Here is a 26527-nt window from a genome sequence, read left to right as displayed (position 1 = left end):
GGTCTCGAGCACGGAGAAAGCCTGCGACGAGAGCGCCAGAAAATGACCGCCGCCGAGCTTTTCCGGAACGGGTAGTTTTCCAGCTGTCGCGCCGAGCGCCAGCTAGTGCGCAGTTCCGAGAGATGCGTAGGCGCCGTGTTGACGCCGCAGCCCCGCAGCTGGGATCCGATCGATGTGTGTTCAGCGTACACGGGGCTGTGACGTCGGTTACAACTCTGTTGACGTGGGCGGCAGAACTGCGCGCATCCATTGAGGAACCTGCGGCTATTTTAGGGAATCGGGATCGTTGTGCCGCTGACGTCACGGCGTTTGTGTCGTGAAGATTTGGTCGACCCGACTGCGCAATCGACGCGCAGCACCGTTACCGCAACACTGGTCAGGGTGTTGAAGGGGGCGAAAGGAAATTACAATCGGAAGTGTTTTGATCCGCGATGTAAGTCTGCGACCTGCACCTCTCAAGAAAACAACAGCTCAAAACCGCTGCACTACCTGAGCTGTTTAAGTCATTGCTTACAGCACGGCGGCACCACTGCCGAGTTTTGGTAGCCTGAACAATATCAATGCCGAGGTTAAAATATAAAGGAAACAGGACGGAGCACAATGAAATTGTCATAGAAAATCTTTATACATACAAAATGTTTACAGATTGAACACTGCAGGTCTTGTAAGAAAAAATATATTCATATCCCACATCTGCCCAATGCATGCAAACTTATGCAAACAGCAGGAATTGACATAAAACAGATATCTACACATAAAAGAAAAGTCCCGCTCATCTGGTGAAACATCCGTTCCATCAGCTTAGAAGTCATCCGAACAGCTAATAAAAGAGAAAAGCATGAGCCCCTGTCCCATACAGCTGCCATAGCTGTAACTACCAGCCCCAAACACACAATACTCAGTGAACCACTGATTATTTGAAGACTAGCAAGAACAAATGACAAAACTTGCGCACATCACTCTGCCCTACAGAAACAAAATAAAAGGCACACATGTGCCTTATAGCAACATATGAGATAAGGCAACTTTTCGCTTTGGCAAAAGCTTCGAGTTCAGCACTGTACAAAATAGAAAATTAAAAGCCCTCAACGAAGTGGCATGACACCACACGTAAAATGAGGCAGGAAGACTATCCCATGTCTGGTGCAATTTCTTGTCGTCGTGGCCCATTTATCTGTAAATCGAAAAAAAAAAAGGAAGAGTATGTTAGTGGAAGGCTAGCATTCGTTTTTGCTGTGCTACTACATTCAGTAAAAGAGCATTAAGAAGCAGTTTTGCCTCAGGTTCTCCTCAGTACAGAGACATGGAGAAATTTTATGTGGCATTGGCTCAGCCACTTTTCACAAGGCATGTTTTAATTGAGAAAATATACCTACTATTAAATGCTGATAATGAATGAGGCCATCAATTCTCTTCACACATGAAAAACTAAAGCTAAAAATGAGAAAACATTGAAGAATCAAGTTTACAACACTAACTCAGCAATAACATCATCTGATAGAGACAGGAGAATTGCAAAGGCATGCAGCTGTTACTTCCACGCTTCGTTACTTTCTCATTTTATGGTCTGTGACAATTTTTGTAAATAAGCGCCGATAATCAAAATCTTGCTTCAAGAAGTTGGTAGAACTTAGCTTTCTTAAATGAAACAGGTGTCACTTCAATTAGCTGAGTGATTCTTCAAGGATGGCATTTGTGTATTCCACATGCATTGTTTTATATAGAGATATCAATTTGTTCCAAGTAAAATTTCCTCTCATTTCAAAAATGTTCACTTAATAAAGACTACACATGGCAAAAAGCTACAAGAGTACATGTCCACAAAAACAATATGCTGCACAGGTTCAAAGACAAAAAGAGAAGGTCTGCTCTATCACTTGCAGTCTTATCATCCCCATTGTAGAAAAACAAAGCCACTCAGTACTGTCCAGCCATACTTCAATGTGTCATCCATTCTTTCCTCCCCATGCTATCGCAACCCTCCCAGCAATTCTAATGGCATTTCATACTGTTGTCACCTTATCTCCCGTCAGTAACGTGCAGGACACACTGCCCCCAAACCCAGTAAAATATTTTTCTTGCTGTCAACTAGGATGTCTTCCGAGCAATTTTAATATCCGATTCGAGTTACCGTGATGCCTTCCATTTCACTTTTTTTTCAAGGTGCTTTAAAAGACCTGTATACCTAATAGCTATGCAACTGCAGTACGTCTCAATCAGGGGATTACTCTTATGAAATTATTGGAATTGTTAGACTGAGAGAAAGGCAAACTGGATCGTTGAAGCAAAAATTCATTTAGTGCCTTGCATATTTAACATGAAGCACTGAAGATGAGTGAGTGTACATATGGGACACACATAATTTGCGTTCACAAATGTGCGAGATCATTTCATTGTTAGACTAAATGTTGTTCAAGCCACATTTACAAATTATTGCTCGCATATAGACGAGCACAGCATCAATTTTGTCCTCCTAGATTTCCTAGCGCATGTGCTTTACAAATCTGCAACATTATTTCTTTTTTACTGCTTAGTGAGATGTAAGCTTAGCACCTCATTTTTTTCAGTCTTCAGCAAGATATAACTCTGATCAACATTTCTTGAAGTATCCTACTGTCACATTTTACACAGTTTGGTTCTGTACTCTATTTCCCCAGTATAACTAAATAGTCATTACTCCAGCACTATGTCACGAGCACACGTCATAAACATGACCTATAATGAAAGGTTAGGTTGTAAACTTTTGAAATTTCTTTGTAATAATGATTATTCATGCTCCCTGAACATACTTTTCCACTAACTACAAGCACCCTCTCTGTGCCTACTTGGCAGGAAAATGTCAAGTCAATTTGATAGTGTCAGGAAAAAGACATTAGCATTGCCTTTAAATGTTATTTGAAAATGGCAACACAGTTCATTAACCAATACGTTAAAGAAGCACTCCAACTGTATTTTTGTTCTCACACAGGCCCTCTCAGCAAGCTAAGTCAGCAAACTAACTCTTAATCTATTTGTGATTGACAGGTCTAGTGCATGTTGACTTCAACACACACTAGGGATGTTTACATAATTACATAATTGAATAGCACAGAGGCGATGCAGAAGAAAATTACAAGTGAAATATTAACATACATGAAACAGAAATTACAAATGATTAATTGTATGTAGCTGATATGCTACCTGTACTACCACTGGGTAAAAAAGTTGATCACGCCAAATGATGCTGTAGTAGATAACCAGTCATCTATTCAGCTACAAGACTAGGTGCCAATAAAGAAACACAGTCTAAGGTAACAGAGAGTAAGGTTTTGTGATGGGGTTAGTAAATTTGGTTGACTAGAGGAATTTCAAACAGAGTTCAGAAACTTAAACTGAATAGGGTGGTGCATGATGGAGGCAACTGGAAATCACATTGCAGCCATTAGTTCTGCAAAGTACAAAAAATAGGCTTATGACGATGATGTCAGGAGTACAGAATATTTTAGCACACCACAACTACATATTCTAGAGATGCCCTTAAATTTTTAAGATCAGTAATTTGGGCCAAATAAAGTGTGACTTGAAGAACCACACACAAAAAAATGTTAGGCTGATTTTGGATCGACAGTGACGAAAAATTTAAAAAGCAGAGTTTCTAATCAAAGCTTATGTCGAGATAAGTTCTAAATCAACTTATTACTTCAGCCCTAAACAACACTGCATTTAAGAATTTCATGCATGTCCGCATTTCAGAGTAACTGCATGCAGGCATGAACATATTGTGCTGCGCATGGAACAATGCATAACAGCGAAAATGCCATAACTTTTGATAAACATGAAATTCAGAAAACAGACAAGCTAACAGAAGAAAACGTTACATCCACGTAAATGGAATGTGAAACTACAAAAGTAATTAATAAAATTCCTTGGAAAAAAAGTGGCTATTGCTGAAGTTGATTAGAGAAGTATACTGAAATAACAGGCCTGACCTGCCTTTTGTGTATGTGTTAAATAGAAATCCAAACCCCTCAATTAAAAAAAAAAAAACAGGCAAGCACGAAAGCACCTTAATTTACTATAGCAGTACTTGTTCGTGCAAATCAGTTTTGTGCACAGGACGTGCATGTGTCATATCATGAAAACATGACACACTGGCTAGTTCTGCTTCTGTGATCACAGTGGCTGCCAGACATTTGTGCAACCAGAAGAAATGCACAAAGCGCCTTTGCTTATTTTCTACCACAGCAGCACCAAGTTACCCAGCCTTATCAAATTGCTCTGTCACAACGTTGTAATAATGTTAGTGCTGTGGACGGCACTGCTGGAGGCAAGTGCCACCCACCTATTCTAGAAAAACACGTATTTTCATTATTTATTTTTGGTAAAACACCCCCCTCCATCAGAATGCTGAGGGGGGCCCGGGCCCCTAGCCTCCCCCCCCCCCTGGCTAGGGGCCTGGTTGTGCTATATGTGGCATTTCAAGAGAACCTTAACATGAAATTGAAATACATGTTTCACAAACTTCATTCTTGCTAAGTATGGACATTTTACGTGCAAGAAGGGTGCCAGTAGAGTTTCCATGACTATGAAATATTATGTCCCAATACTACTTTGAAACAGAGAGGGAAGGAAGGAAACAAAAAAAGGAGAAGGCAGGGAGAGAGAATATTAAAGGGCCACTGACACAAAATTTTGCGGGTGAGATAGCCCGTGGGATCGATTCCCGTGAACATGCGTATATCATCTGCAAAATATCAACAGCGAATATGACTTGGAAGGTATTTCATATGAATTTTGAAGTTCACATGCGCAATCCAGCGCTATACGCCACACCTCGCGGCATTGGCACCCTTGAAAGTGACTCGATGGTAACCCCCCAACATCCCCATGCTGCAGCCGGTACAATAAGTTATACATGGCTTGCACGTGACGTCACAGACAGGTTCTCTGCGCTGGTTCACCAACATGGCGGCTACCATAACCTTTTTATCTCATTAGAGTGTCATTTCAGCGGGGGCGTTCTTTTGTGCTCTCCCCTCTTTCTCCTGTTCGCCAGCTGCGCCAAGGGAGAACACAAAGGATTGGAGGGGGCACCGGAACTAATCTGATGTCACCGTTTCTTGCTCTGTGCGTTCGAGCAGGAGTTCACCCTGCACCTAAACGAGTTGGTTCGCCAAGATGGCGGCCACTGTGACATCGGTGCAAGCTATGTATAATGACGTCTTAGTCGCCATTTCTCTTTCACTGCGCTTGCGCCAGCAGACTCCTTTTCGGCCGCTGCTCATGAGTCCGTGGCCACAGCGCACGCATTGAAAGATTTGTGTTTGGTGACACTGCTTTCCCATCTCTGTTCGAAAGGACTTCTTGATGCGGACTGTGCGGAAGTGTGTTACAGTTCTGTGTGCTGATGTGGTCAAGTGTTGCACACGCTTCACCACATCAGCACCTGTTGGCTTGTCGTTCTTGGAGTTCTGTCAAACTGAAACTGGTCGGTAATGAGAAGCTTGTAATTATCTGTCACGCGCTGCAGCAAACGATGTGCCGTACTATGACTAACAGGCCCCCAGCAACCCATTGCAGCAAGAAAAAGAAAAACGCCGAGGGCAAAATTTTTGTGTCAATACCCCTTTAAGATTTTGGATCACTGACAGCGATCCACAAAAAGAAAGTGAAACTGAGAATCCACATTCGACTAAACAACTGGAATTAACAACGCAAGGAATCCACTTATTTTGCATTGTGTACCTATTCACAAAAATAACATGCTCTTTTCAGGAGCACTTTTGGGGGGATTTTGATTCCTGCTGATCACGGCAACTTAGTGGGCCATGAACTCATGCAAATTTTTTAAGGGCCCTGCGGTACTTTTTTTGAACATGGTCAGAAAACGCTGCTGATTGGTAGTCTAGGTTCCTGTGAACATACGAACCAAATATTACAGCACTCCATGAAGCAGGAAATTTACAATTAAGTTTCTAATACAGCTAAAAAACACTCGCTCTCCTTTTGGCAAATTACATCACCGGAGGGGAGGATACGGCCACTGGCTAATTTGATGACTGCGAGAACATGCTCAAGGTTATTACACGTGCTGACATAGCTTCTTGCCCTTTGTCATCCCCCCCTGTGTAGCTTCCACTGTGCTAGTCAGGATAAAAGAAGAGAAAAATCGCATAAAGTGTGTGATGAGTCCCTGTAACTCCACCCATACTTGACATATTCAAAAAATTCCCGGAAATCAATTTGAGAAAAAATAAACTGCAAGAGCGAGGCAATTTGATGATTACTCTGAAAAGTATTGCAGAGCCCCTTTCAGGTCAAGCAAGATCAATTTGGTTGCAAGTGAAAAGACAAGAACTTTCCAATAATTTTTTTTTAACCTTCACTGATTTTTTCTAGGGGCACTGCATTACAGAAAAATGCTACAGATATATTTCTGAATTCTGCCCAACCAGGATGCAGCTGGTAATCAAGCCTACCACCTTGTGCTCTGCTGCCAAACACAATAACAATCGAGCCAGCCCAATGGTTGGTAAGGAACTTCGTCATGAACTTTTATGCACTTTGTAAGAAAGCATTTAAAATGGCGACACCTAACAACAGCATACAAGTGTGCAGAAACTCGCTACTGCGAAGCCACATGCATCACAAAAATACATTCGCTATATCCTATGTTGGTTATAAGCACATATTTGTCACATGCTGACAGAAAAAGAAATGTGCACTTTATGTCATCTGATTATTTGTTATATTGAGCTCTTTTTTTCAGTTTCGTGTGCCAGCAGTGCTAAAAAAATTTAAGAATTGTTGCACTACTTTGTGGCCTTTTCAATCAAAGAATATAAACAAGAAAGTAACTGCAGTGTATGTGCTTGCTAAATTACTATGAGGCATAATTTTGCTATCTGAACAGATAAATTACTGTTTGTCACATTTCACCGGCAGAATAATAAGGAAAAGGACTCTATATGTGAAAGTACAGCTAAGGTCCAATTGAGAAATTATAGACTACTGTTTGAACCATAAGCTGTGCAAAAGTAAAAAATATTTGATCCTTCTTTCATAGGCATTGTTCATAACGTAAAAGCGAACCATGTCTTCATGGATGTAGTTGCAGCAATGAGATGTTAAGAAATACAATTTTCACAGTGTGTGTTGCTATCGGGCTGGCATGACAGCCTTTGATAAGGATGCGCCCATGTTGACACTGCCTATTCTCCACCGAGAATTTTGGTACAACTACGCAGTGTTTTGGCAATCCGGTATGTTGCGACTCACCCACATTCATGAATATGAAGGTAAAGTTCGTAGTGTGTGCCTCATACGCGTGAAAGCATTGTGCTTTCCGCTCGTGCATGTATCGCTGGTCCAACACAGGCATGACTATGTCGCGCCGAAATGCTCCTGTAACGTTTTAGCATATTACTTCTCTGTACGTCTTCGCAAGGGCGATGCCATCCCCGTTAAAGTGGGCAGCATATATTACATGTTCACCCATGCTAACGTTTGCATTCAGGCTGTAGCGATCAGTACACTCCGCTACTTTGCTAAAAAGTCATGAAGTCTGAGGTTTGATTCTGTGGCTGGGTAACTCGAATGTTTCTTTCTGAATTTCTTTCCGAGCCACCCCCATGCCCTTTTAATGACATCAGTTCTGTGAGAGAAACGATGTGTGTCAATCCTTGGTGGACTCCGGCATAAAACACTTCCGTGTTAAAAGTTTTTTCCCTCTCACACACGCCTGTCCAGACTCTGCTGCTGGTAGCTCATGCCAGAATTAGAAACACCCTTGTGCTTCCTTAGTTCCAAAATCAGAAGGTGCTGCCCACTACCACAGCTACCTCCTGCCCAATATTGCACAATAATTTCTCATCAAGATCTTCACCTCTACTTCTCAAATTGAAAGGTACTTGGTAGCTGGAGCTGCCTAGCAAGCGACATCTCTTGTTCACATTAAAAATAAGGATGTGCACGTTCACACACACACACACACACACGCACGCACGCACGCACGCACGCGCGCACGCACGCACGCGCGCGCACACACACACACACACACACACACACACACACACACACACACACACACACACACACACCACACACACACCATAAAATCATGGTCAAGGACAAATCGTGGCAGATCCAGCTGGTCAGGCGCAATGTCGTGGTACAGCTCGTCCAGCTTGGACACCAGGCACAACCGATGCCTCAGGTCAGGGGCACGGAATGTGCAGAACCACCATGCTGCCACCTGTTAGTACAAGAGAGGAAGGAACACACTCCAAAGATAAGTGATGACCTCAACAAACACCACACAAGTCCATGCAGACAACACATAGCAGTAATACGATTATGAGGTATTAACTCCTTAATGCCTAAATTCTCAACAACAACAACAAAATAACATTTTGGATGCAGCCGAAAATTCAGGATCTTTGTGCCATAAACAACGAGACAATTTTTAACAAAGGCAACTTCCTCTTTACATCTTGCATACACTAAATACAGGAGCTTATTTCGAAACCAGATTCTCCCAATAAATTCACACAGTGCATATTTTATAGTAATCTGGTCTCTGCATGCAAACTACTGTATTTACTCGATTGTACCACAAACACGGTTGTAATGCGAGGGTCGATTTTAGGTAGCAAAAATCTAAAAAAAAAAAGCTCTCGTTCCATTTGAGTAAAAACGGTGCATGTCTTTTGAGAGAACTGTGTTTAAGATGCACAGTCAAAATAACATGCGCAGCAATGGGGAATGAGGAACTGCTATAAATAACTTTTTCCTGAAGTAAGAGTGATGAGCGGTCTGGACACTGGAAACGAAAAAACAGCCGAGCCAAAAGCAAAAATAGGCATAGAAATAGAAAAACAAACAGGGCGGTAAGGAGAAGGAGTGTTTGCAACACTCCAGTTGCTTGCTTGCAGCAAGCAACTGGAGTTTCCATGCTATTATATGAAAGAGCACTCGTATAATAGCAGAAACACCACACTTCTAGGTGCATATAAAAATGGTCAACCCATATTGCATGTCACCATGGCCTGGATTAACGTAATCTTAGCACACAGGTAGTCATAAGTCAAACTTAAAAGAAGTGCGTTGACCTTATGAGAAACTAAGCAGTCCTTATATGCAAACCCTATCAAAGAATTCATATTAAACAGAGAGTCTTCAGTGTGCTGCAATTTTCACACACTTCAAAGCGGAAGCTATTGCTGAGCTTCTATTTAGAAATATTTATAAAGATCTACCATCCTTACACCAGAGAAAGGTCCTGAGTAATTACGAAAGCAAAAAAATAATAGTAATAGGTTTAAAGAAAGAAAGCACGCTTCAGAAGTGACAAAGATCAGGGAAAGTTTAAAAGTCATGTCCCTGAGCTGCACCCTGTGCCAATAATTTGATAGGGTAAGCAGTGAATTGTGTTGCCTTGTAAAATTATGATAGGTAAGATAGTCATGGCTAACCTTTATGCCTTGCGAAACATGAAAACCTGAATAGAGTAAAACCTTATCTACATGAAGCTGTAGAAGGATTAGGCAGGGGTACAACAGCCGAAATAGGATTTGGAGCAACTTATGGAGCAACAAAATGTTGCTTTTGGAGCACAAAGATCAAAATTTGGAGCAGGTTATGAAAAAAAACTGAATTTTTTAGCACAAAATCCCATATTTGGAGCACAATAACACGGAAGGCTTATTTTTAGAAGAGAAAACAAAAATACGAACAAACCACTAAAAATCAGCAAACTCGTGCGCAGTGCACCTGAACACTGTTATTTCAATAAACGTAGTGTGCTGAGCCACCCCACTGAGAAAACAATGACTATGTCCACATTAGCATTTGCAGGGCTTGTCAAATAATTCGCCAGGCACTGCAAATGCTAATGTGAACCTGCGAACCTGGCAACCTCGAAATTCGGGATATTTGTAAAGCAGGAGCAAGTGGGGATGGAGGAAAATGAAAACAGGCGTACAGTTTTGTATATTTGTTGCTCAAGGCCGCAGAAACGCCATACACAGCAGCTCCAAATGATTGCGAATAATTTTTTAGACGTCGGCGATCATACTAGTACTAGTACACGGCGCGTGCACGAATGAGTAATTAAGGAACAAAATGTGCTGTGTCCCTGACAGCTAGTACTAATAGCCCCTTCTAAATCTCAGTATGCTTTTCCGCAGGACACCAGTGTACTGCGCCAAAAGTTGCTTAAAACGCATTCTGCACGCAAAAAAAAACAAAACAGGAAATTTGAGAACTACTGTCCTTTTCTATTGCGATAGCAACTACTATATGGACACTCTCGACGAGTTTTTGCCGTCATCTCCCGTATGAAGTCCAAATACCTGTGCATAGTATGTTCTACCGCGAGTAAAAGTGCGCGAGTGCGGGCGACGAACGCGACTGAAGCCGAGATCAAACGAGCCAGCCCATCTCCGTCGCTCGGAGGGCGCATGCGATAACACCACTCCGCTCAGGAGGCCTGCCGTCGAAGGAAACACCCCGGCCGTCTTGAACGAGCATGAAATGACACGATGGGCGGGGGGGGGGGGTCGTTCGAGCAGTAACTTTGAACTTTGATTCTAAAGGTGCGGTCGCGATCGCCGGCGCACGCGCTATCTCGGCAGCCATCAGCGGGCGGCTCGTATACCCTTCTACATGCTTCGCTCTCAATGCGAAGACACTGTGCAGAAAGAGCATCTTTACCAGGAGCGGCCGTATTCTCTTACACCAACGTTTCGTAGAGTTACGCGAGATCGGATACAAAAGAGTTTGCTACCAGCCTCACTTCGTATAACATTACAATTTGTTGCTATTGCATTCATTGCTTCATCCTTGCGGTGAAACTGTGACTATTTTATTTTCTTTCGCTGGGGGGTTAGGGTCTGCGCGTCTGTATTGGATGATGATGCCCACACTGTAGATGACCAATGCAGCCTCCATTTCACGCTAAAATTTGCGCAACTGGGAAAATTTTGAAGCTGGTCGGGCATTTTCGCGCAGCGTGGCGCAATTTCAACAAATTTCACGGTTTTGGCTCAGCTGGCGCAAAAATAAGGAATTGTATCAAATTGGCACAATTGGCGCAGCTGTTGCATCCCTGATTAGGTATAAAACCTCAGTGCAAATGAGCTTTTGAATCTATAATGGCAACTGTGTATGATGCTTTAGACAGTTGAAACCGTTCAGTTCTCAAGACAGGCAACTAAATAGAAATCACTTCAATACAAAGTGAGAAAAATAAAGAGCTTGGCTATGTCATAGTACTGATTTAGATCAATTAACAAGTTTCGTTTGGCATATATTGTGCCAACAAAGAAGACCAGGTTGTACCTAGCACTTGACGCCTCCTTATTTTGAAAATTCAGCTTTTAACAAGACCAGCTTGTATCCAAGTGCAGTAAAACACGCAAAAATGAAGGCAAGATGTAACATACAAGTACAAAAATGCTTAGCGTTATAACGACATAACTTATGAAAGAAAGCCCTCATTATACCGTAATTATAAACTTGTTAAATTTAGCTTGGATCGCAAGATTACAGTTCTTGGAGTCAACATTGTGTTGTGCTTTTGTTGAGCAATACTGTGAAAGCATTTTAATAAAAAGTGTTAGCACTTTCCAAAAGAAAAAGAAGCACTTCTACATGCACTGCTATTATTCTTTAATTTAAATCCTTTGACACTGGTTGGGCTTTGTGCATATATAATGCTGTTTAAAACTCAAATATGATGGTGGTAAATCATGCTAGTTGGTTGCTAATGATTGTAAAATAACAGTGCAAAAACAATGAACAAACACCGAGCACTGATCGAACAATGGACAAACAATGGACGAGTGCTTGTTTGTCTCTGCGTGCTTGTCCGTTGTTTTTGTGCTGTTATTTTACGATCAAGTATGATGATCAAATGATAGAATGTGTTAAATCAATTCCAGCAACAAAGAATAAATACATAAGTTTTTATTCTTGGGTGGCATAAAAATTGACACAACTTCATTTTGTAGAAAGCACAGTGGCAGAATCAACAGATGCACAGTGCTTACAAAAATTCAAGAACATCTAGGGCACGGCATGGCAAGAACTTTATTATGGTCCAGAGAAACTACGGCCCGAGGGCAAAGCCCCCAGAACATCTAGGGAGCTTAATCTTATTTATAGCGGTGTTGAATGGGCACTTTTGATAGCGATCATGGCCGATTCAGATTTCGCTCTATCAGGATCAGGTGGCGCTACATGGTCACTTTTACTGTGTTCAGGCCCGATCAGGATTAAGACGTTCATGACCTATGCATTACGATCTGAGTGCCAGATGGTGATTTGGCTGACATCTATGCTGAATTAGTTTGGACCGAGTAGCAGCGACCATTGTTAATCATGATCAAAAAAGCCGATCCAGATCGGTCCCGATTGTGGCCAAAGGTACCAGTGCGACACTGCTATTAAAAGAAAACAGGCCCCAGTGTAGAGAAGAGCTCACCCGTGTCCACCAGCCTGGATGCACAAGGTAGAGGCAGTGCAGGTTCTGCCGGTGCTTGGGGCCCAACAGCTCGAGCGCATCTTTCAGGAGAGCCTCCAACTCGGGGGGCTCTTGTGCCACTGTGTGAAGGTAGACAGCCACAAACGCCTGTGTCACAGTGTCCAGCGTGAGCAGGATTTGCAGCAGCACCTGTGCAGAGAAGACACCGGCGCCTTGGACGACCAGAACTGGTACAGCCACAAAGCACAAGTTATTTGCCCCCTCCCATCTATACAGCCAATACGACACTCATCTGGTATGAACCCTCCTTAATAGCGCAAACTTGAATTCAACCGAATTTTATGCAACCTTCTTCGTATGTTTGACATAGAGATAAAAGTTGGTGGAAGGCTGGCTGGGTCCTTGCCCCAGAAAACGGTATATAGTGGTATCAATCCCCGCACACACAGAACTACATACAAGAAACACAAATTTACAAACCTGCCACGGTGGTCTAGTGGTTATGGTGCTCGTATGCAGACTTAAAGGTTACGGACTCGAATCCCACCCACAGCAGCCGCATTTTGATGGAAGCGAAATGCTAGAGGCCTGTGTACGAAGATCTAGGTGCATGTTAAAGAACCCCAGGTGGTCGAAATTTTCGGAACCCTTCACTACGGCATCCCTCATAATCATATTGCCATGCCCACTTCTTGTCTCGTTTTGATGTATTCGGGTTTGACCGGCAGAAACGGTTATCAATGCTCGACGCTGTCCGCGAAGCAGTGTTCGAGAAGCTTCGCGACTGTAGTAGATCGTTTTGTTAAGATTGCGGCCCGCACGCGAATGTTCCAGCTTTGTCTAGAGATAACGCCGCCACCAGCGATATTGCTGGAAAGTTCGATAGCGCCTGTATAAAAGCCAACGCGTTTGACCACTTGTCAGTTGATCGACGGTCGACGCTCTGTCCGCCGCTATCAGTGCATTGCTGTAGTTTGTCTTTCAGTTTCCCGGCCACAAGTTAGGGCAAATAAAGAGTTTCATCTCTGACGTTGTGGGAGAGCATGCACGCCCATTTCCTTTCCTTAAGGCTGGCGCGATCGCGAACTGACGGCGGGAGCCGAGGGACCACTAGGACAGGAGCACCGTCGCCCTTTCCGGACAACCCCTACTTTCCCGCCACTCCGCGCGTCAATCCCCGCATCCCGGCTCGCGGGAAAGGGAACTCGCCCTGCGAGGGAAACAGCCCTCGCGGTGGGGAGGGACACTGGAGGTGAATAAAACTGCCGACCAGGCAGGGAGATGGCCTCTCGTGCCCTGCTGACCTGCGAGGTAACACCTCACCGCCCCAAGTTCTGCGAGCCGATCATCGACCGAAGGTGTAAGCGTTACCCTTTGGTTTCTACGAGAGCGGACTATCCCTCTACACGACATTTACGCGTTATCGCTAGCGTAGCAATAAAGTGTTGTTTGTTGTTCTAGCCTGTTGCCTTATTCGTCCGAACCCGTCGTAGCTGCGATGACGTGCGCTACGGGAAGGGGACGCTGACACGGGCACGGTACGACTATTTGGGGCTGGGACCGGAGCTAGGCTTCTGCACCAGCTGTGCGTAGAGCGGAGTCCCCTCAACGTGCTGAGTGCTGCCTTCGACGACGTCACGACCACGTGACAATATGGTTTTGGGATGTAAAACCCCCAAGTTATCATTTAAAGTAAATTTACAGGAAATGTGATAATATGAACAAGACAGGATAAGGAAGGAGAAGGAGAGAAAGGAAAGGCAGGGATGTTAACCAGTCCAGAAGGACTGGTACGCTACCCTACACTGGGGGAAGGGATGGGGGAGATATAAAGATAGAGAGAGAGAGAAGGAGAGCACGCACGTATGAGTCGCACACATCTCACAGTCATGCTAACATCGTTAGTCTATAGCCACCAGTGCAGGTCGGATGCCTTCAAGAAGTTGAGCACTGCCTTCGTCGCCTTCACCCGCGATGACCTCTCAGGACGACATGCCTTAGGAACAGCTTTAGGAATTAACCACAAAAGTATTTAAATGTGGCAGGAATAAGAGAAAGAAAATAAAATTCATGATTACAACAAAAGGAAGCAATGACAAGGTTATACATACAAACACTTTGTAGCCATTTCAAGTAGATATAATTACGCCAATCTTTTGCCAATCCATTTATATATTTTGGTAGTGTAAAGCTTAGCATTTGGTTATTGTAGGCATAAATGAATACGAATATAATATTAAAATCCTGTGCAGACATCAAGTGCAATACAGTGGAGGAGATAGCACACACTTATAAAAAAAGCGTGCCTTCATTATTCAAGTCTTTATGAACCTACAAGCAGTTTATTGAAATTACGTTGCGATGCAGCATGCAAACAGCCACAAACTTGGCACACCAAACTTTGAAGGCCTGGACACAGTAGCGGAAAGACGTGCGTGGCGCGCCAGTGGCAGCGAAATGCGAGCCTCCGAAGCTTCTGCAAGGCAGCATTTTTGTGCCGCGAAAGAAATGGGTCTGTGCGCCATTTTTTGCAGCGCACCCCTTGCCGCTTTCTGAGAAGACCAATTAGAGTGGCTCCCTCGCCCCTTCCATGATGTACATGCCTGGTATAGCGGGGGGACACGACCAGGCTCTGATCGATGGGGAGGCTCGTTTAGCACTGGTTTGGCCTGGTCATTCTGTCTTTCAGGCATGGATTTGAACAGAGGTGTAATAAGGGAAAGGTTCAAGAACTCATGCGTGCATGCCTCATTCTCTACAAGTAAGCTTCGCCTCTCCAGGCTGTTGTAAATTGGCCTGAACCCCCCAAACACGAACCTTGGAGGAAGTGACGTCAGCCTTTGCATTCCCATGCAACAATCGAAAAAGGCGGGGCTCGCCACAAGCTGGTGTGACCGCACCGCCGCGCCACGTGCATTCTTCTGCTAGTGTGTTTGGGCCTACAAGCAACTCTGTTTCCAGATCGTAGCAACTTCTCCGGCTACCTTGGTGGTGTCAAATTTGCCCAAATAAGGAACTCCTCTAAGTCGTTTACAACCTAAAAAGAAATGTAAGCTCTGCCCACAGCAGTCGTCATCTCTCCCACAGAGAATTTGTATAAATGCTCCATCCAATAGCACTTACTCATTTTTGTGACGTCAAGCACTTGATGAAAGACGACTTTCCCATACGGGCACACATTTGTGTCACTGGTTTTAGGTCGGAAACCATGAAAGTCCTGGTAAATTTTGTCAGGGAGTCCAACATCGCTGCTCATCCAAACGTAACGTTTTAGGTAGTAACGATGAACCTTCAATTTTTGGTGAATTTTGGGGGAGATTTTGGGTGAAAATTGCGGGTGCGGCTATTACACGAAGAAAGATAACTTTTTTTCTTCGTGCATGTTTTCAGCGCTACCTGCCTTTATTGAACTGCAGTACTCCTCTGTACTGGGAGAAGTGAAAAGCAACCTTTGTCACATTCACGCAGTTGCAAGAATGTTATTCCTCGTCCACCTCCTCTTTGCTGATCGCATGCTCAAACTCTTCTCTGTCCCAGATGAGGTCGTACTCCATTCCATCAAATTTGTTCGAGATTCCCATGACCTTGAAGCTTTTCTTCACCATCTTGAAGGAAACCCCAGCGCATACATTAAAAATCCAGTGGCACACGTCCCACAAGGGATGCCCTCTTCAGTCATCCAGTAGGTGCTGTTTGGTCGATGGCAGCACCTCGGAAGCAGCCACTAAATCTCGAAGGCTGTGCTTTTGCTGCTTGGAAGCACCGAAAACTCAGCACAGCTGCCTTGTTTCACCCTTGAAAAAGAAAAAAGCTTCGAAATTCTTGCATTAAGTGGTGCGGCTAGTACACATCTAATTTTTAAATATATTTTTTGATCGGATTCTTTGACAAAGTTCTGGGTGCAGCTAATACATGGGTGTGGCCGTTACACGAGTATACACGGTATTAACATGCATAACATTTACATTAGCCGAGAAAAAGTACTTTCAGTTCCAGCGGAACTGAAAGTACTTTCTTAGTTTTTTCTTAGGTTTTAGGCAAGTATATTAAGTTGCTTGAAGCAAGTACCCCGGTTGCATCCTTTCACCATCAGAAGAGTTGCAATGAAAGCTTTGGGGCTAACAATTTCCTTGTGAACAGCACTTGCTTTTTCGTAAGGCTCAAAGCATCATTGATAACTGAACTCTTGATCCGATGGCGATAAAATTGTAAAACAAGTCAAAATTTGTAAACTTTATGGTAACGTGAGAAGAGTTAGCAGGCAAGCATCAGTTGTGTTGCATCTGTTGTCCATGGATCTCGGTTGTGCCAGTGACTTTCCGGCGCCATTGTTCTTTCTTTCTGACAGAGCCACAAACGTCTAAAACAATGCGTACATAGCCCATTAACAATGGTTAAGCTTAGGCACTTCTCTGTATAAATGTGCCTTTTAATGTAGTCACTACTATGTGCACACAGAAGAATGAACTTGTGCAAACTACTTTTGAAATGCATACTCAAATATGGTAATGGCAAGGTCATGTAAGTGAATGAAGTGCCGAACATGAGCATACAAGTCGTTTTCATAGCTCATGCATGATTGTTATCAGTACCTATATGAGCATTCTGATCACACCTGTAGTTAGTTAGCACTTTGTACCATCTGCTTCTTTCGCTGCCCGTGTGTTTTTTTGTGCTACTGTGCGAATAATGTCCAACCAAATGGCCAACCAGTCTGTCCTTTTGTTTAATTAAATTGTGGAATTTAACATCCTTAAACTGAAGTTTGTCAATAATTGCTGGGGTTTCAAGTGCCAAAACCAGGATATGAATATGAGGCTCGCCATAGTGGGGGACTCCAAATTATTTTCAACCACATGGGGTTTTTGTAATATGTACCTAAATCTAAGCACATGGGCATTCTTTGCATTAAACCCCGTTCAAAATGGGGCTGCTATGGCTGGAAATCGAACCCATGCCCTCTAGCTTAGCGGTGCAACACATTATGTGCTAAGCTACGACACTGAGTTGCAGGGTTTAATATTGTCGTAGTGTAGGGATTTGGATTAATTTGGTTATCTGAGGTTCTTAAAGGCCAACTCCGGCGATTTTTTGGCCATGTCAAAGTAATGGTGCTTTTATGTTCCTGAGACGCTCCTGTTACGGCCCCGATAGCAGAAATACTCGGCAAATTGGAGAATAATTTTAAATAAGCAAAAAAGCGCAACACCGAAACCGAAACCCACCCGAGTGTACTGTCTACGTATGACGTAGACGTTGTTACGAACGAACCGGAAGTCGGGCAAGGCATGCCGGTCGCGCCGGCGCGGAGTATGAAAACTGTGACAGCCGGGACGACCAGCGAAGCGCCGGCCAAACCAACGCTGTCTGTCGCCTTGTGCACAGTAGACGCTCGCTGTAGCGGCCGAAGCGCCGAAGTTAGCGGTGCCCTCAGCTGCGTCACTTCTGCCGCCTTCCCAACACTGACGTCACAGACGCAATGTTGCCAATAATTGTGGGAAGCCAGGAGGGCGTTTGCAGACAATCTTTAAAATTCATTTGCAAACAATCTGTGCATGTCTCAAGCCTGTAATTTGACATAAATGACGGAAACGTGCAAAGGAACGTACCCAGCGAATTTCATTGAGATCCATCTACCTCGAAAAATCGCCGGAGTTGGCCTTTAAACATGCACCCAAAACAGTCAAGTATATTTGCATTCAGTTCCTACCAAAGTGCAGCCTCCATGGATGGGAGTGCACTCACGACCCCTTGTTTGGCAGTACAATACCACAGCTACTGAATCAATGCAGTGGGCACTACTGCAACTGTGGCATGCTATACATATGGTTGAATAAATGCAGATTCCTAGAGTCACGAGTGGCAAAGCAAGAAATGGGAAGGAGAAAATAAAAAAAGAAACTACAAGGAAGCAGAAGAAAACGTTCTGTACAGTGCAAATGAAGGAGAAAAAAATAATTCCCGACTATGATATACCTTAATGCGAAATTTGAATGCAGGGTTTTTTCGTTTTGCGATATACTAAGGCAAAGAATTCGAGAGAGACATGTATGTGCGTACAACAACTCTTTATTTTCCACACATACTGCTTCTTCAAGAAATGCCAAATCCCTGATGGTCATGAAAGAAACATTATGGTCAGAGAAATGAGTGGGTTCCAGAGTAATCGGGTGGTTTTCAGAAAGCACTACACAATTCACGTCACGTATAAAATCCCCATTACAAATACTATGGCGCTATCGCATTGTCTCACGTGGCACTCTACTTTCCTCCTCACCCTTGCATTTTTTACTGTGTTCGTTCGCTCGGTTACGGTGACGCACAACGAGGGACGAAGCACACCAACGCCCAATGCAGAAGTGGCCACCTAAGAGCTGCGCTCCAAAAAGCAGCAGCAGGCAGTGCAGTGAAAAGTGTTGACATGTCTTTTGTGGTTGAAGACTGTTCTTCAGCTGTGTTCGGTAGATGTTGGTCGGCAGCTGCATAAACCTCTGCTGGAGAAGGATCCTGGTAATAATAGTTTGACATAACCTTCATATGGTTTTGAGACTACAAAGTCGTAGCAGTGGGCCATGGTCTCTGGCAATGTTTCAATGGCACCACAAGGATCAGTGGTGTCCATGGCAGCTTTCCGCTGAATGTGTCTTGCAGCAATGGCTCCTGTATGTTGTAGCTAGACTTGCAGAGAGGTATGGTGGAGGAAAAGGCCGTAGCAGTAGGCATTACTACATTAGCCCCATGTGGCAGTGCACCAGCCAGTCCAAGTCGACACATCAAGTGTCGATCAGAATGTTTTTATTTAGTTTGTTGATACATCAATGTGCGCTTCAGGTAAAAGTGGAGCTTTGTAATACTATATTGCCTTTTATTTAACGTTCAGTTTTAACGAGTTCATTCCTTCCCCGGTGTTTCCCCATCCTTCAGATTGCTAGCATTCATTACAAAGTAAGAACCTGTCTCATCCACTCTACCCTGCCTGTCTGTGGCTGTTAAGGGGAGACTCTGCTTTAGATAGATATTTCTTTATTTTTGCGCAGATTTTTATGGAACTTTCACGACTTATGTATTTTTATGTACCGATTTCAAATACACAATTACTTTTCTAGCACAATTTGCCGTTTTTAAAATATCAAACGTTTCATGGACGTTATTAGAAGCAAGATCTATTTCTAAACTGTGATATTACAATAACCAGGAATGAATGCTGCGTGCAGCAAAACAAGAATGGATGCTCTAGGACCATTTGAACAAATGTTGTGGTGTGCTGAACTTTCGTGAGCAAAATCCCAGCTTCACATCTGCTCACTTGCTCAACGTACCACAACTTTTGTTGAAATGGGTTTAGAACATCCATTCTTGTTTTCTTGCATACAGTATTCGTTCCAGGTTATTGAGATGCCGATTTGCTTTATAACTTTCAAGTTTAAAAATAAATCTTGCTCTTAATAATACAAAAACTAGAGCTGTGCGAATAGCAAACTTTTGGGTGCGAAGCGAATTCGAATATTGAAGTGTGAGTGCGAATCGAATCGAATATTTTTCGAATATTTCTCAAATATTTCTATAATATTTTTCGAATACTTCGAAGCGAAATTGCAGAAAAAAAATTTAGAGAGGATTCCTAAGCATATTCTTATGAGATAGCAACATGAATGTGTTTCTTTTCGCTAGGCTAATGAAGCACTGGCGGGGTGGTGTTTCATAGTTGTCTTATCGAGAATGAGGCAATGTGGAGGCCGAATTCTATTTATGTACATGATTTGGTGCAATCAAAGTGTTGCCGACAACACTTTACACGTGATAGGCAAAGATGCCATTTCCTCAGCCTCTCCTCCTCTTTCAACTTCTGTGGAAGCCCAACTAATGTGGCAGACAAGGGTGTGCTCCCTTGAAGTCTCGAGTTCCAAATCTGCCTCGTAGACGTCGATATATAAGAACATCTGAAATTTTGGATGCTAAAAAGCTTCGGCTTCCAATTTTTTGGACTTCCTGCCCAAATTTCAGGTCCAAAACAGCATTAATTGAGCCCCCACCTCTGCCACATCCTTCATCTCCATGTTGGAACCAGCGTTTTCTTGAGTTAGTACATTTGCGACCGTAGCAGAGCTTGAAAGGCAGCTTTGCCGCAATACCGGAATGTGATGAGGTGAAGCATATTGAAAATCTAGGGACCACTTCCAATCGAACGTTGACTGTGCCCTGGCCAAGTTCGACCGTAACGGAGCTTGAAAGGCAGCTTTGCCGCAATACCGGAGTGTGATGAGGTGAAGCATATTGAAAATCTGAAGGGGTCACTTTCAATCAGGCGTTGACTGTATTTGTTTTTTGGAAGTTCGAGTAGTTCGAATAGTAAAATTCCAGTGCGAATCGAATCGAATATCAAACACTATTCGAAAAGCATTCGAAATTTCGAATATTCGCACACCCCTAACAAAAACTATTTAATATTTTGAAAACTACACATTGTATTAAAACAATAACTGCATATTTGAAATCACGACATAAAAATACATAATCTGCGAAAGTTTCATAAAAATCTGCTCAAAAACAAAAAACATGCTTCTGAAGTAAGCTCTCCCCTTATTACAATTGTGCATTCAATTACACTAGATTCTGAGCACTTCGATTAGTACTCACCTGTTCTGGGTTCAAGCCTCGAAACCTTCGTCCCACAAAGACAAACACAGGGCGCCCCCTTCTATCTCGTCCGGCCTCGTAAAAGAAACGTGCTTCTCGCACTGGGCGCAGATCCTCCTGACGGGCTTTCCGCAATAGCCTGGTGTATCTGCATGCCACAAAAGCAGCTCCCAGTAAAGACAAAATAAAGCACACATATACATCACCTTAAAGTCGCAGTAAAATAAATATTAAGTTGAGTAGGATCTGTACATTATTGTATAAGTGTATTGTGTGTGCCAATATATGATGGTCACATAGAAAAGTGCCACTAAAGGTCCACTACTACTCAATCTGAATCGCTTGCATCAAAATGAACAAGTTGTTAGAGTAAGCGAAGGGCAGTAAGTGCATGTCAAGTCCAAAGCACATTGAAAAGAACAAGCTAAGGCCTCACTGACCTATGTGCACGTTGGATTTCCCGTGTCATGGGATCTGAGAGTACACGTCCACCCTGCCTGTCGACATCGGCTTGCATGCGTGCGAAGGCTGTACGGCCGACACACACCGACCCCTCCATTAGGGGCCCTGGATCCAGCTCCTTCTCTTCACTTGCTTCCTCTGCAACAAGATATCACCCACCGCATTAGTTGCTATGTCAGAGACTTCAAAGTTGTGGTAGAAGCAGCAAAAACATTGCAATCACATTGCTCAAAAAATGTTAAAAGGACATTTAAAAAAAATCAGCACAGGCATGAAGCTGTGGCAAAAAAAAAGGCAGTAAAACGAAGACAATTCTGTACTAAATATTCACATTTCTAGAAAGAGAGATTTCTTCAGTCCCACTGTTTCTAACATGTCAGTGCTTGATAAGAACTGACGTTGGGCCCTCCGAGGCCCTTGGTATTGAATAACCAAAAGTTCACCTAACTATACCTGCTTCATCAGACCATACTTTCTTACTTCACATATATTTTTCTTGGTGCCACATTTTAATGTACACTGCTGCAACAGTCTTGTGCATCATCATCATGACAAAGACATGATGGTGTTTTTTGCAAACAGGCCTGAGATGTCAAGGAATGACCATGGAAGACTGGTTAGATGGTCTATGGGGTTTAATGTCTCACAGCGGCTCAGGCTATGAGAGATTCCATAGTGGAGGCATCATAATTTCAACCACCAATGGTTCTTTAATGAGCATTTAATCTCACAGGAAACAGACAAACTTGTGTTCTCATATGTAAACCAACAAAAAATATCTTTAAAGGGGTCATGAAGCACCCCTTGGGCTGATTGAAAAAACACATCCTGCGGAAAGCTGACACGGCTATGAACTGCTCTGCCAAATATTAAAGTCATGCGCGCCGCGTAATGGCCACAAGCGGAGCGCGAAGTTGCCTTTTCCCCAGGCACCCTCTTTTCAAACAGAGGCCGGTTCTCACTCTCGTCGGTGGGCGGGGCGTCTGTCCGCTGTACGTCGCAAGAGACATAGCATGCTTATTGGCCGATAGCCGACGTAAATCGAGAGCGGCGTTCGGATCAGATGCGCTTCTTGCCGCGCGGTGCCGCCACTTGCCGGCGCCGCACTCCTCAGTACACGGTAGCCGCACTCGCGCAAGCGAATCACAGCGGGAGAGCGATCGCGTTTCATGACGCGCGCTGGCGTAACTTCTTTCCCCCATGCCATCCCTCCCTGTCTAGCTTCCAGTGCGCTCGCCGGCACGAGAAAAGAGAGAAAGCGCTGGGAGCGTGCGCCAAACCCCCGTAACTCCGCTGATTCTTGACGGATTCGAGAAATTTTTGCGGCAATCGATTCGGGAGGCAGTACACTCCGATACTGAGGCCATTAGATCATTACTTGGAAAAGTGGTTCATGACCCCTTTAAATCAACCAATAAACACCATAGTTTACCTCCAAAGGGCTTGTCGACAATGCGGATACCTCTCTCAGGCAGCAGAGGCTCACCATGAGGCCCACCAATATCTTTGGGTAACCTCCGCTGTGCAGCCTCTTCTTCCAGGCTAGTGCGTGGGAAGTACAGTGGTAGCAGCTGCTCATATGTGCCCACTTCGCCACCTTCTACAGCAAGGACAATGAGGTCCGCTGCGTCCCCGTGACTTTCAAGAAAGCGACGAATTGTTCCTGCAGCAGGCCGGGCACAATACCAGAAGAATGAAAAGTGTTACCCACTAATACTTAAAACAAATGTGCCCCCCCCCCCCCCCATTCCCTAAATGTTGCATACCCAGTGTGTTTTCCAGATAGTCAGCACTAGAGGTAGTCTACTCTGACAGCTAAGAATACTACTTCGAGGCTAGGCATTGAAATGTGTTGTAGAGGCCACTTGATTTGGACGGAAAAAAAAAACACATCTAAGAAATATTTGTTTATATTCCTTGGTATTCAAGACGTTCTTTGCTGGCTTTGTTAAAACAGGAATGAGACCTAAGATTGGAGCTGTCTGCTTACCTGACTATTTAGCAATCAAAAGCAAGTATTTGACCACAGCCATAACATCACTGCCTGTCTTTTCCAGCTAAACGACTGCCTTGTCTATGCTCAAGTTTTGCGCAAATGTGGCATTTCACATTTCACGCAGCGCAACACTACCTTTGGGTTCACACCTTGCCTGCTTCATTGACAATACGTACAAAGCACGTATTGTCTGCCACGGTACCAGAAAACAATTGAATTTGCAGGAACGAACTGGGGGTGCTGGCATTCACCAATAGTGCAACACGCTGTGTGTGCCTTGTATTACTATGAAGTGCTGAAATATGCCACCATTGTGGGAAAACTTGAGTGCAAATGAGCTAGCTGTCTGGCCCCAAGAATCTTGTACCCCTACCACTTTTATCATCCATGACCTGAAGTATATTCTGTTTTGAAATAATGTGCCTCCAAACTTGAAGTTACGAGGTGCATTCCAGTGCTGAAAACCAAAAAGGGCACAAAAGTATGGGATAACCTTAATGAGCAGCAGTTGCAAGAAAATCTTAATTGTTATTGTGGTGTGTCATTTGCTATAAGCTAGCATAAACTGGCAAATGTGTAAGTGGCTACGCACCACTTGTTTACTCTTTAAATTATGTCAGGAAGACTGCACCTAACTAAATCATATCAGCTATACAGTCACACACACAAAAAAAAGAAATGAACATGTACACAAGGAAAACTAAGAGGAAATGAACAGTACGAATGCTGGGTCCTATCCACTATTCCCCCATATTCTCTTGTGTGTGCATCTGCTCATTTTTCTGTTTGTGCACAAACATGGAGGAAAAAAAAAAGATAGAAGCATGACATCATGCAGGCAGTCAGTCAGCCCCGTCTGACAGTGCTTTATCTGTGTGTCTACTCATAAATTGTGTCCATTGCATGATGAGGAATAGCATGCCACACTTTGTTTGGTACATGGTAGGTTTGAGTGCCACTGGCTACTAAAATTTGCTACCTGTGTTTTTCGGGCTGAGCTGCTTGCCACATTTCAGGACTTTGGCTCTTAGCCATGATACCTGGAGACATTGTTGCTGTTGCCACAGCAACAATTGCTCCAAGCATCCTCGCAATTATTAGTGACAAATTACCAACTCTTGGACGGCATGACAAACAAGCAGAAAAACCCAGCAGAGCTACCCAGGGTGACCAAAAATGACCAAGTGTCATGACGCACTATTTGTGACTTTTCCCATGAATTTCTATTTTTGTGAGTAGGCTTCAAAACTACGGTGTGATGCTCTCTCCATGTTGCCAGCAGGGAACTCAGTTGAACTTACTAAGAGCTAGGTGGGCTCCTTCTTGTGTGGGATAGGACCTGCGAACGGAATGTATTGGGCAGAGCCCAAGAGTGCGAAGCCCATGCTCGGGTAGCATCTGCAGCACCCGCCAGTAACTTGAATGAAGGGCCGTCTCTGCGGCTGTGTGGAACTTGACATTGTACTTGGGCCCTACTGTATGGATCACAAACCGTGCTGGAAGGTTGTACCCCTTGCTCAATTTAGCTTCTCCTGTGCGGCATGCTGCAGTGAAGATGTAGGCACTATATTAGAAAAAGTGTTCATGCAAGCACAACAATGAAAACAAGAGCGGCACAATAAGAAGGCTATCATACAAAACACAGCAAATGGGCAAGTGCAGCTCGTACTCTTAAATCAAATTGTAAGCACATTGCCGGCTCATAAACATGGAGCAGCTACGCCATATGTGCTGCCATGTAAGCATTCTGCGGCTCTTATAACTACCACACATGCAGCTGAAAGAGAAAAGAAAGAGAAAAGAGATAATTTGTTATTTTGATCTAGCTACATAAACTACAAGGAGACTACAACATATACCCAGTACGCTCTCGTGAAACTGATCAGCTTTCACACTTACACTGAATTTCGTTGTGCAAGTCTTGCCTCATCTGTGGTCCGGCCCTCGCTACGAGCCTTTGACTTAGAGGGCTTTTGTCTGTCAGATTTTCGTTTGTAGAGTTGACAATGGCGTGGGCATTCAAGCTGGTCAAATCGCCAACCCTGCACGCGTGGGGAAACGTTCGACGCAGCTGTTAAATCTGCCTGCACTTTTTGCGCGCAAACAACAACCGAAGGCAATCCTTGACCCGTAAGAAGCTTACCATAGAGCAATCTTTCGATTAAGCTCTTCGTTGATGGGAAACGGCGTCTTCTCTCGGTAGCAACTGTTTTGGGCACCTGGTTCGCTTTCTTCTGTAAGGGCGGGCTCTCGAGGAGCAATTTGGTGCCATCGTTTCAGGACCGTAACGTCTACAATGTCCAGAGGTGAGCCCAACGGGTCCATTGCTCCAAGTAAGGTGAGTACAAGCTAGTAGAGAAATACTGCAAGTTTTGAGGGCTGTGCAAGCACAATAAATTCATGCAAAGGGGGCGTTCTGCAACGCAAACCGGAGACAGCGAGCGGCCGACGGAGTTTTTGCACGCAACAGCACAAACCCAGCTGAGCGCATTCACGCACGTGACCTCCCGACTGCCGGTGGTTCGCACAGCTAATGGACGCAGCAAACGAGTCCGGGCGGCCACATATTTTTGTTCGTGCAAACGGGAAACACCAAGAAAAGGGCACAAACAGTTATCGCGAAGGGAACTGTAGAATCCGATAGAGCAACACAGCCGTCACCAATCACCAGCCTCCCGCTACCGACTGTGTTGACACCCCTCGCGTCACTTATCAACAAGTTATCAGCGGACTCATACCGAAACTCAAACGATGAAAGCGAAACAAGAGCTGACCTTAGATGAATGGGATGAATGATCACAGGCGATGTTCCCAACGAAACGTCTTGACCGTCATGTTTTAAAAAAACATACCTTAACAGAGACTTTAAAAGAGAAGATATTTTAAGCGTTAATATTTATTTTCCTGTGATATTTTTTTTCTTCACTTTCAACAAGTGGCGGCATGGGCTGTGATACGCAACTCGCGTG

At 43.9% G+C, this 26527-nt stretch overlaps 1 protein-coding gene across 1 annotated transcript; it reads right to left on the bottom strand.

Annotated features, from left to right (window-relative positions):
- Positions 1–601: 601 nt before the first annotated feature.
- On the bottom strand, positions 602–26265 carry LOC119396915 (protein GDAP2 homolog). Its single transcript, XM_037664296.2, has 9 exons — positions 25702–26265; positions 25458–25600; positions 24860–25102; positions 22995–23225; positions 21541–21700; positions 21101–21248; positions 12464–12652; positions 8090–8233; positions 602–1174 (listed from the first exon to the last, which is right to left on the bottom strand). The coding sequence occupies exons 1-9, from the start codon at positions 25881–25883 to the stop codon at positions 1130–1132; spliced, it is 1485 nt and encodes a 494-aa protein (XP_037520224.1). The 5' UTR covers positions 25884–26265; the 3' UTR covers positions 602–1129.
- Between the last annotated feature and the right edge of the window lie 262 nt (positions 26266–26527).

The sequence above is a fragment of the Rhipicephalus sanguineus genome, chromosome 6, assembly GCF_013339695.2.
Source record: "Rhipicephalus sanguineus isolate Rsan-2018 chromosome 6, BIME_Rsan_1.4, whole genome shotgun sequence".
Classification (NCBI taxonomy): Eukaryota; Metazoa; Arthropoda; class Arachnida; order Ixodida; family Ixodidae; genus Rhipicephalus; species Rhipicephalus sanguineus.
The sequence above is the reverse complement of the archived record's forward strand: the minus strand, read 5'-3'. Positions and strand labels throughout refer to the sequence as shown.

What these genes read in the sequence shown, in the direction of transcription:
- LOC119396915 (XM_037664296.2), bottom strand. Translation starts at nt 25,883, where the DNA reads ATGGACCCGTTGGGCTCACCTCTGGACATTGTAGACGTTACGGTCCTG. An exon ending in TGTCGACAAGCCCTTTGGAG is followed by an intron (nt 21,701 to 22,994) that starts GTAAACTATGGT and finishes ATCTTGTTGCAG; the next exon opens with AGGAAGCAAGTGAAGAGAAG. An exon ending in TCCTTGACCATGATTTTATG is followed by an intron (nt 1,175 to 8,089) that starts GTGTGTGTGTGG and finishes TTCGATTTACAG; the next exon opens with ATAAATGGGCCACGACGACA.